The 11689-nt window shown below is 43.3% G+C and overlaps 2 protein-coding genes across 2 annotated transcripts in view; one reads left to right on the top strand and one right to left on the bottom strand.

The window, feature by feature from the left end:
- The window catches only part of LOC138969326 (uncharacterized), an 8069-nt gene extending 4806 nt beyond the window's left edge, over window positions 1-3263 (top strand). The window contains exons 4-5 of the mRNA XM_070342097.1: window positions 1300-1451; window positions 2631-3263. Of these exons, the coding sequence (XP_070198198.1) occupies window positions 1300-1451; window positions 2631-2750 (272 nt within the window). The 3' untranslated portion in view covers window positions 2751-3263. The remainder of the gene's footprint in view (window positions 1-1299; window positions 1452-2630) is intronic.
- Window positions 3264-3493: 230 nt separating this feature from the next.
- On the bottom strand, window positions 3494-6422 carry LOC138969325 (mucin-21-like). The gene has a single exon (XM_070342096.1). It carries the CDS (start codon window positions 5967-5969, stop codon window positions 4098-4100), a length of 1872 nt encoding a protein of 623 aa, XP_070198197.1. The 5' UTR covers window positions 5970-6422; the 3' UTR covers window positions 3494-4097.
- Between the last annotated feature and the right edge of the window lie 5267 nt (window positions 6423-11689).

Genomic DNA, 11689 nt, shown 5'->3' with positions numbered 1-11689 from the left:
CTGTCTGTCTGTCTGTCTCTGAGTGTTTCTATATATGGTTGTTAACTAAATAAAGCATACCAAAAGTAATTTGAATAATAAAACTTATCTTACTTGACATCACCTTACTAAACATCATATTTTACCCTAACATAGCATATCATCAATCAATATGAGGCTTATATCGCGCGTACTCCGTGGGTACAGTTCTAAGCGCAGGGATTTGTTTTTAAATTTTTTTTATTTTATGCAATTTATATCGCGCACATATTTAAGGCGCAGGGATTTATTTATGCCGTGTGAGATGGAATTTTTTTACACAATACATCACGCATTCACATCGGCCAGCAGATCGCAGCCATTTTGGCGCATATCTTACTTTTCACGGCCTATTATTCCAAGTCACACGGGTATTTTGGTGGACATTTTTATCTATGCCTATACAATTTTGCCAGGAAAGACCCTTTTGTCAATCGTGGGATCTTTAACGTGCACACCCCAAATGTAGTGTACACGAAGGGACCTCGGTTTTTCGTCTCATCCGAAAGACTAGCACTTGAACCCACCACCTAGGTTAGGAAAGGGGGGAGAAAATTGCTAACGCCCTGACCCAGGGTCGAACTCGCAACCTTTGGCTTCCGAGGCAAGTGCGCTTACCACTCGGCCACCCAGACCACCCAGAATGGTAGGTAATTGGAACGTTTATTATTGACAAAACTCCTCCGAAAACGGCGTATGGCTGCCTAAATGGCGGGGTAAAAAACGGTCATACACGTACAATTCCACTCGTGCAAAAAACACGAGTGTACGTGGGAGTTTCAGCCCACGAACGCAGAAGAAGAAGATTGACAAAACAAAACGATAACTTAAACAACGAAATGTGCATCCACTCTCGTTTCAGACAACTCTAGCCGCATAGATGCGATGTTCCACTGCCAGACAGACAGACTGCTGTTTTAAAGGCACACTCCTTCCCGTAAAAACAGCGCAACATTTTAAAATGTAACGTTTTGTTTTGTCAATTATCAACGTTCCAATTACTTAACCATTCTTGGTTTTTGATTCTATATAGCGAAGCATAGCATAGCATAGCATAGCATAGCAGGGCATAGCATAGCAGGGCATAACATAGCATAGCATAGCATAGCAAAGCATAACATAGCATAGCAGGGCATAGCATAGCATAGCATAGCAGGGCATAGCATAGCATAACATAGCATAGCAGGGCATAGCATAGCATAACATAGCAGGGCATAGCATAGCATACCTTACCGTACCTCTTCTCCCCCATGTTTTAATCGGTATTTACTACTCACCCAGGAACGCTGGAGGAGACAGACACCTGTTGCCGTGCGCATGACCAGTGTGACGTCACCATCGACTCTTGGAATTACAAGTACGGAATGTTCAACTGGTCATTCTTCAGGGTCAGCCACTGTGCCTGTGACCGGGATTTCAAGCAGTGCTTGAAGGTCAGTATACATACTACGTCCCGTGCACATTTGAAACTGTCTTTGCAACAATTCTGTCACTTGTGAGGGCCCCAAAGGGTTTAAAATCGTGATCGTGATTGGCGTTTTTGACCTTTCTGTGACCGTGATTGCCGAAATTTCCATTTCTGTGATCGTGATGGGACTTTGCCCGTGATCCGTGATGACAAAAAAATCAAGTCTCGTGATCGTGATCGTCATTTGTTTTCATCATTGACTGCGGTGATCATTGACAAAAATCAAGGTAACTGTGATCGTGAAAACTAAAATTTCCCTTCCCGTGATCGTGATGATACCCCCCCTTTGGGGCCCTCACTTGTGTGTCGTTGATGAGGCCGCAGGAAAACGATACTGGGTTGTGGTGAGGGGGATGAGGATAACAATAACAATAACAATAACAACACTTTATTGTCCATTAAAATGTTACATAAAAATGGAAAATGTTCTTCGGCACACCCTGCCTGCCTGTAAACGGTTATAACAACAATTGGACAAAAGGACAACACACATAAAACATAGGTTCACGTATGTAATAACAAGCACACCTATCATACTTCCAATAACACTGACCTAAAGTGTTGTCCGTGTCATCTTCAAATTGAATAAATGTACAGATGAAATATAAATAAGGTCACACGTCTATTAAGACTATCACAATCAAATATAATATCGCACTATGTAAATTTACCCTCTCAGGATAGAAGCTCTTCTCTTGAAGACTTATTGTTGTTGATAATTATGATTGGATTGAATTATGAATTTACAAATCGTCTGCCACTTTACTATTTTTTCTCTAAGCGCAGATTCATGTTTATCTTGTTGTGCTCCTTTACAATATCACCCATTCCATGGCTTTGTAAACTTGAACTTGAATAAAATGCTGTTTTACCCATTCGCATACGTGCGTGTATGTCTTTATGCATCGGTGCTGGCTTACATGCTGGCATGCGCATGGGTATGTATATGCGTCTGCACATGCGCGCATTTGTTGAATTGCGAATCGAATCAAAACCTCTTGTTCCGGCTGCCAATGGTTCTTGTTCGTTGTGGTGCTTGAATAAGTGTATAGATTGTATACCTAAAGCCAGGTACTATTTCTAGTGTACGGCATAAGTATGGCAAAGATAAAGTAATACGGCTTATGTCTTCTTTCCATTGCAGAAAGTGACGTCCGAGGATGAACGACCTGTGGCCAGGACCATCAAAAACATCTACTTTAATCTCCTGGATTTGGACTGTTTTGTGTTCGACTCGGATGGTAACGCCGTCATGAAGTCGTAAAACTTTAGCTGTACGTTGTAGATGACAACCACTCACTAGGTCCTCATAATGATAAAATAGATAAGGATGACGAAGGCGTGTTTTACGCGAACCACAGAAAGAAAAAAAAATGTCGTGCTCTCCGCGCTTGACATGCAATACAATTATGGATATTACAGTGTGACCCTCCACAAATTTCACAGACAAAAATGCTAACAACTTCTGCATATGTTCCCCGCAGGACTTTATATTAAATTCACATTAATTTCAGACTAACGATAATCATGTCATACATTTTCAAATCTGCATGTCAAACGGTTTAATTTTTATTCGTTTTTTGAAAACATGTTCCAAATTCGGCGAACGACTCATCAGTTCAAGGCTGGTAGCCACACCTATTCGTACATTTTTCAACTATTGAAAAGCTCGATTTCGCCCTTATTTCAACATTTAAAAAACCAACTGGTGCAAAACTGGATCACACATTAAGCCATGTAGTATTTTCTGTTAAATAAAAGTTACATTAGGAAACAATTTTGTTCTCTTTGTGTTGAAAGAAGGAAGGAAACAAAAAAGGAGCTATGTAATTAAAACATCGCAAACATATATATGGTAACACACACACACACACACACACACACACACACACACACACACACACACACACACACACACACACCTTAATTCTGTAAGAGCCCAAACAAAAAAGCAAAACACCCCTGAAATTTGATTTTGTGTTTGAAGATATTCACTTGACATATCCAGTTGAACTGAAAAAGTATTTCACAAAGAATACAAAAGAAATCACACACAAAAAGCAACAGGCATTAATTTGAAGAAAATGGGCCCAGTTTGTTCTTGATGTCAAATGCGGTAATCGTGACGTGAACCCTGGTGTCCTCAATTACATTTAGCAGGTTTTAATTTGACCCTATTGTTTTGGAAATTAAGTAAAAACTTACTCTAACTGGCTCGCTTTAAGGAATAAATTTGGAAGAATCTCTCTCTCTCTCTCTCTCTCTCTCTCTCTCTCTCTCTCTCTCTCTCTCTCTCTCTGTCTCTCTCTCTCTTTTCTAATAATGGGAAAACAAGTCAACTGGGTGTCCCTCTCTTTTTCACTCTCCCAATCCCACAACCTTTCAGATTAATTTCAAGCTCTCTGTGTTGGTCTTAGTGCTAATTACAACGACAAGGACACCGAAGTGGCATTGAAAAACCAACTGGTGTACGTAAATCTGGTATCACACATCAAGCCATGTTATATTTTTTATTAAATAAAAGTTACATTAATAACCTAGATGTCAATGTCTAGATTATGGTGAAAAGTAAGTGCTTAATTTGTGCACGAGCTAGATCGTGGCCCACACATCAGCTCCAGCATTCCATCACTGTTCTTCCCGAAAGTGTTCGGATTTCTCCGCACTCCCCACTCGCTTCCCTCACGCTCGTCTTGTTTCTTTTCTTCTTTCCTCCCGTTTTGCTTTTCCCATTGTGAAGAACACTCATTCCGTACTTTTGAACAGAGTATATTGTGTGCACAAGTTGAGCAAGACAGAAAACAGCAGCAGCAATACCAACACCGAGCGCAGTACGAGTGTCTCCTGAAGAAAACTTGGCTCTGCGTGTGCTGGACAAGACAGCTTTTTCAACGGTCAGTTCTTGGCTGATGTTCCTGATGGCCTCCTCTTCAAACGCGACTGAGGAATAAGAATTTTGCTTGCTTGCTTCCAGCGACTTCAGGGTTACTTTGGTGCTGTTTCGACAAGGACAGAGAATCGACGGCGACTTGGTAGATGAGGCAGTTGTCTGAATAGTTTCAGGGTCAGTCCCAGTTGTAGAGCCTAGGGACGTTTGAATAGTTTCAGGGTCAGTCCCGGTTGTAGAGCCTAGGGACGTTTGAATAGTTTCAGGGTCAGTCCCGGTTGTAGACCCTAGGGACGTTTGAATAGTTTCAGGGTCAGTTCCAGTTGTAGAGCCTAGGGACGTTTGAATAGTTTCAGGGTCAGTCCCAGTTGTAGAGCCTAGGGACGTTTGAATAGTTTCAGGGTCAGTCCCGGTTGTAGAGCCTAGGGACGTTTGAATAGTTTCAGGGTCAGTCCCGGTTGTAGAGCCTAGGGACGTTTGAATAGTTTCAGGGTCAGTCCCAGTTGTAGAGCCTAGGGACGTTTGAATAGTTTCAGGGTCAGTCCCGGTTGTAGAGCCTAGGGACGTTTGAATAGTTTCAGGGTCAGTCCCGGTTGTAGACCCTAGGGACGTTTGAATAGTTTCAGGGTCAGTCCCAGTTGTAGAGCCTTGGGACGTTTGAATAGTTTCAGGGTCAGTCCCAGTTGTAGAGCCTAGGGACGTTTGAATAGTTTCAGGGTCAGTCCCAGTTGTAGAGCCTAGGGACGTTTGAATTGTTTCAGAGTCAGTCGTAGTTGTAGAATCTAGGGATGCCTGAGTGGATTCAGAGGCAGTGACAGTTGTGGAATCTAGATAAGTTTGGTTGTTTTTTGGTATACTCGCAGTTGTAGAACCTAAAGAAGTCTGAGTGTTTGTAGAATCAGTCGCAGTCGTAATTTTTTGAGAAGCACGAGTGATTTCAGAGTTAGTCTGATAAGCAGATTCTAGAGACGTTTGAGTGGTTTCAGAGACACTGGCAGTTGTGGAACCTGGAGAAGTGTTCGTGATTTCAGATTCGGTCGCAATTGTAGATCCTAAAGAAAACTGCGTGGTTGTAGAGTCAGTGGCAGTTGTTATTTCCTGAAAAGTGTATGTGGTTTCAGAGTCAGTCACGGTTGTGGCACCTAGAGATGTTTGAGTGTTGTTGGAGTCGGTCGCAGTTGTAGAACCTTGTGATGGTTGAGTGGTTTCAGGGTAAGTTGTGGTTGGAGAACTTTCTGAAGTTTGATTTGTTTTAGAGTCAGTCGCATTTGTAAAGCCTATGAAAGTTTGGGCGGTTGCAGAGGCAGTCGCATTTGTAGAGGCTATGGAAGTTTGGGCGGTTGCAGAGGCAGTCGCATTTGTAGAGCCTATGGAAGTTTGGGCGGTTGCAGAGGCAGTCGTACTTGTAGAGCCTTTGGAAGTTTGGGCGGTTGCAGAGGCAGTCGCATTTGTAGAGCCTATGGAAGTTTGAGCAGTTGCAGAGTCAGTCGCATTTGTAGAGCCTATGGGAGTTTGAGTGGTTGCAAAGTCAGTCGCATTTGTAGAACCTATGGAAGTTTGGGCGGTTACAGAGGCAGTCGCATTTGTAGAGCCCATGGAAGTCTTGGTGGTTGCAGAGTCAGTCGCATTTTTAGAGCCTAGGGAAGTTTGAGTGGTTTCAGAATCAGTCGTATTTGAAGAGCCTAGGGAAGTTGGAGTGATTTCAGAGCCAGTCGCATTTGTACAGCCTAGGGAAGTTTGAGTGGTTTCAGAGTCAGTAGCGATTGTAGAGCCTATGGGAGTTGGAGTGGTTGCAAAGTCAGTCGCATTTGTAGAGCCTATGGAAGTTTGGGCGGTTACAGAGGCAATCGCATTTTTAGAGCCTAGGGAAGTTTGAGTGGTTTCAGAATCAGTCGCATTTGTAGAGTCTAGAGAAGTTTCAGTGGTTTTAGAGTCAGTCGGATTTGAAGAGCCTAGGGAAGTTGGAGTGGTTTCAGAGTCAGTCGTATTTGTAGAGCCTATGGAAGTTTGAGTGGTTTTAGAGTCAGTCGGATTTGAAGAGCCTAGGGAAGTTGGAGTGGTTTCAGAGCCAGTCGCATTTGTAAAGCCTAGGGAAGTTGGAGTGGTTTCCGTGTCAGTCGCATTTGTAAAGCCTAGGGAAGTTTGAGTGGTTGCAGAATCAGTCGCATTTGTAAAGCCTAGGGAAGTTGGAGTGGTTTCAGAGCCAGTCGCATTTGTAAAGCCTAGGGAAGTTGGAGTGGTTTCCGTGTCAGTCGCATTTGTAGAGCCTAGGGAAGTTTGAGTGGTTGCAGAATCAGTCGCATTTGTAAAGCCTAGGGAAGTTGGAGTGGTTTCAGAGCCAGTCGCATTTGTAAAGCCTAGGGAAGTTGGAGTGGTTTCCGTGTCAGTCGCATTTGTAGAGCCTAGGGAAGTTTGAGTGGTTGCAGAATCAGTCGCATTTGTAAAGCCTAGGGAAGTTTGAGTGGTTTCAGAGTCAGTCGCATTTGTAGAGTCTAGAGAAGTTTGAGTGGTTTCAGAGTCAGTCGCATTTGTAGAGTCTAGAGAAGTTTGAGTGGTTTCAGAGTCAGTCGTATTTGTAGAGCCTTGGAAAGTTTGAGTGGTTTCAGAGTCAGTCGCATATGTAGAGCCTATGGAAGTTTGAGTGGTTTCAGAGTCAGTCGGATTTGTAGAGCCTAGGGAAGTTTGAGTGGTTTCAGAGTCAGTCGTATTGGTAGAGCCTATGGAAGTTTGAGTGGTTTCAGAGTCAGTCGCATTTGTAGAGCCTATGGAAGTTTGAGTGGTTGCAGAATCAGTTGCTTTTGTAGAGCCTAGGGAAGTTTGAGTGGTTGCAGAATCAGTTGCTTTTGTAGAGCCTAGGGAAGCTTGAGTGGTTGCAGAATCAGTTGCTTTTGTAGAGCCTATGGAAGTTTGAGTGGTTGCAGAATCAGTTGCTTTTGTAGAGCCTAGGGAAGCTTGAGTGGTTGCAGAATCAGTTGCGTTTGTAAAGCCTAGGGAAGTTTGAGTGGTTGCAAAGTAAGTCGCGTTTGTAGAGTCTAGGGAAGTTTGAGTGGTTGCAGAGCCATTCCCATTTGTAGAGCCTAGGGAAGTTTTAGTGGTTGTAGAGTCAGTCGTATTGGTAGAGCCTAGGGAAGTTTGAGTGGTTTTAGAGTCAGTCGCATTTGTAGAGCCTAGGGAAGTTTGAGTGGTTTCAGGGTCAGTCGCATTTGTCTGATCAGTTCCAGAGCCGGTCGTATATGTAGAAGCAACAGAAGTCAGAGTGGTTTTTGGTTCGGTTGTCTGTGTTGATGTTGTAGAACCTTCAGAGGTTACCTGTTGCAATGAAGAACCAAGACATTAAACGTACTAACAATTTCTAGCAGATACATTTGTGTGAATATGTAATATTACTATTTTGCCTTTCTTCATTTTGCCTTTCTTCTGTTCCTCTTCCTTTGGCTTTAGTGTGAACATGCATGACATAATGTAATTCGTCAAATAGTTCATCGTAAAAAACATTTCTCTTTGACTTCAACTTTGCGGCTTACAGATTATTGCTTTAATTTTATACTGTAATATTTGCATTATTATGAGTACCGTAAAATTGCATAAAGGGCAGAGATGGCACGGAAATGAAGATTTGTTTCTTTGGAAAGCTTTCTACTTTTTTTTCAAGGTCATCGGTAAAAAAAATGTAAAAAGTGTTTTTTGTCATATAAAGTAATATTTGAAGGACTTATGGGTCAGAATTGACGTTGTTTGCAACTTTTTAGGGTAAAGCATGTAGTTCATGGGACACATTCATCTTCCAGAATAATACCGATAGATATTTGGAGTGTGTTGTATTTCACTCTAAACAGGCCCCTAGATCCAGTAACAGAGCAACTTTTTCATATTTATGAACAGATTTGCGTGTATGTGCGTGTGTGTGTGTGTGTGTGTGTGTGTGTGTGTGTGTGTACGTTTGCGTGCGTGTGCGTGTGCATCAGAATTACCTGATACTCTGGGCCTAGAGTGGGCAGTGCCATTGCCCAGCCCATGTATTGTTTCCAGCCAAAGAGGGAAGCTGAGATCGGCCCACACTGACTGCTGATGATGGCTGACTGACCAATGGTCACTGCAACTCGCACAACTGTCACGTTGTTGACCTGTAGCAGAAGCAAGTGGCGTAAAGGGACACACGGACACAAATACCGTCGACGCTCGTACACACACACGCACTCACAACGCACGCCCACACATACAAACGCAAAAACACAGAAGCACACAGAAGCACACAAACACACGCACCTAAAGTGTGGATGGTTACCTAAGAGGCGGCACTGGGTGTAGTGCCTTTCTAGTGCACTTGCACTACAACAGCACTGGGTGCAGTACTCGCTCCGGCATCGAAGAATTTTGCACTAAAAAATGCACAAAATTTGACCTATTTCGTCGCCTATAGAGGACGGAAAGAATGTCATTTTGAACATTGTTATGACATTCTTTCCGTCAAAAAAGTCAATTTAACGGTGTTAAATGAAGCGACCATCCACACAATTAGGTTGCCATCCAGAGTTTAGGTTGCCATCCACGTGTGGATGGTTGCCTTATGGTGATTTAGGCAACCAAACCTGTGGAAACGGGGGTACACACACACACACACACACACACACACACACACACACACACACACTCACACACACAGTCACACAGTCACAACGCTCACCACAGCAGTGACTGACGCAAGCAGCAGATCGCGGTTGATTTCGTCATCATCCGAACGGAGACACTGCTGTCCTAGTGACGCCATCACCAACGTCATAGTCATGAAAGAAGTTCCGATGCTCAGTGACGCAGTCCCTAACATTATCGAGTATCCCCAATGGCTCACGGGTATGGCCATGAGACACGCATCGTCCCCGAGGTTGTCCGTGCTACTGTTAGTTTTGCCAGCGTCCGTATATTGAGCCACGGTGACGTAATTGTCTGACGTAAGTATCATGACGTCAAAGTTGTCAAAATAAAAACTGTGTACCTGAAACATAATTAATATATACATGAAAATAACAATTCAATGTCTTTTTGTTTTCTTGTTTGTACCTGTAAGTTTGCGCCAGAAAAAAAGATAAGAAAAGAATTCTGCGCGCGTAAGAAAATGTATAATAATTAAATATTCATACAAAGTTAAATTGCAGTTTTGAAATTGCGTATTTTCACCCATAAGTAAAGTAAAAAAGACGTGAAATGACAGGTGAAGGAGGGAAACAATAAAGTTGATTATTAGTACTGCTCATTATTCAACACTGCTAATTTACGATTTTAATAAATCAGTTAGGATTTACTGCCCTTTGAAATGGACATTTAAAAGTGTGTGTGTGTGTGTGTGTGTGTGTGTGTGTGTGTGTGTGTGTGTGTGTGTGTGTGTGTGTGTGTGTGTGTGTGTGTGTGTTCGTGTGTGTATACGAGTATGAGAGGGAAGCACTTATAAGGCTATTTTAAAGGGCTGGCACAAATGGCGAAGCCAAAAGAAAAGAACATACCTCTCCATCTTCAAAAAACGTGAACGCTTTTCCCGTACTGGTGGTTACGGTCGTGCCTGCCTTGTCGGCCACCACCCTTACTTCTTCGGTTACACTTCTTCGTTGAACGATCGGAGCCAGAATGAACGTGTAGTTCAGTGAGAAAGAGGAGCCCCCGCCACTTGTTCTTGCAATAGGTGGTAGTTGCTCCATCAGCATGTCGAAGTCCCGAGAAATCCTGTCAAATTGCGATGACACGAAAACGGCAATTGGGTTGCTGGAGAGTATGGTTGTGCCAGCCATGTCGCACTTGTTGGCACGACACATGAGCTGCATGGCCTTAGGAGAGACAATATTTGTGATTAAAATCGGGAATATGGGTGGGGGAGTGGGATACAACACACACACAACCTCACTTACACACCATACATACATTCTCTCTCTAAAACACACTCCCACACACACACACACATACACACACACACACACCCACACACACGCACACCCACACACACACACACACGCGCGCGTACACACTACAAACACACACACACACACACACACGCACACTCGAACAAACACACACTCACACACACACACGAACAAACACACACACACACACACCACACTACACACGAACAAACACACACAAACACACACACCACCACAACCACAACAACAAAAACACTGGACAACAAGAACAAGAACAAGAAAAAACCCAACACCAACAACAACACCAACAACAACAACAACAACAACAACAGCGGCAGCAGCAGCAACAGCAGCAACAACAACTAGAACAACTAAAAAAATCAACCCCACCACAACAGCAACAACAACAAAAACAACAACACTTTCCGCTCCAATTCACCCCTCAACGATCTTACCAGACCCTTTCCTCCAGCCCTGCCAAATTACCTGAAACTGATAAACAGAACGAATGACGACACTGGCATCGTCGAAGGAAGCGTTCTGAAAGTGGATCCTTTGACCAGAAGACTGCAGATTGACCCCTACCACCACCTTGGTCCAGCCCTCGGTCGCAGAGACGATAGTGATGAAGCAGTCGTTTTCTTCACAGTGATCAACCACCCGGTACTCGCTCTGCAGTCTGGCTGTCGGGTAGATTAACGTCGCGCCACCCGTGGAAAAGTGTATCCCTGACCCTCGGGACAGCAGCTGTACGGTTATCTCGTGCTGTTGAGCAACAAATGGGGAGTTTCAGTAGAAGGGGCTGGGCATGATTAAGTGCCAGCGATGTCATTCCTTAAAGACTGTTGTGCGACATTGCAAACATGTTTTTTTTTCACAATTTAGTCAGTTTGTGATTTAAATGCGACTCGCTGTATCTGCAATAGCACGTTATTGTGTACCTCTGAATCTAAAACGCAACAAACGGCTGCGAGTCACACGAATGAGCGGTGGTGGTTGACCGTTCAAAGAAACTTGCGACATGCTGAACATTCGTCTGCTACGAGAAACACGTTTTGCGGGACATGCTTCCGGTCTACCTTTTTTTTAAACTTTCAAAACTTCGATTTGTACTGATCTTGTCTTGATGAAAAAATAATTCTTTTATGATTTAAGAATGTTTGTGTAACAAGCTGTCAATACATTATTTAGATTTTAAAAGTAAGGTCTAGCCCCAAAACGAGCCGTCCGATTGTCTGACAGACAATCCGGCTGGTCACGCAAAAATAAATTCTTTGAAAATTGCGGAGGGCACCTAGGATGTTCTCAAGCGGTAAGCGTTTTAAACGAAAGGGTGTTTGTACTGTATGTAAAAGCCTGACAGTGTCTGTGATGGTTTACAGGAAGCTGAGTGTGCCTTTCAGAAAC

The sequence above is a fragment of the Littorina saxatilis genome, linkage group LG6 (genome assembly GCF_037325665.1).
Source record: "Littorina saxatilis isolate snail1 linkage group LG6, US_GU_Lsax_2.0, whole genome shotgun sequence".
In the NCBI taxonomy this organism is placed as follows: Eukaryota; Metazoa; Mollusca; class Gastropoda; order Littorinimorpha; family Littorinidae; genus Littorina; species Littorina saxatilis.
Note: the sequence above shows the minus strand (reverse complement) of the source record. Positions and strands in the feature narration are given on the sequence as shown.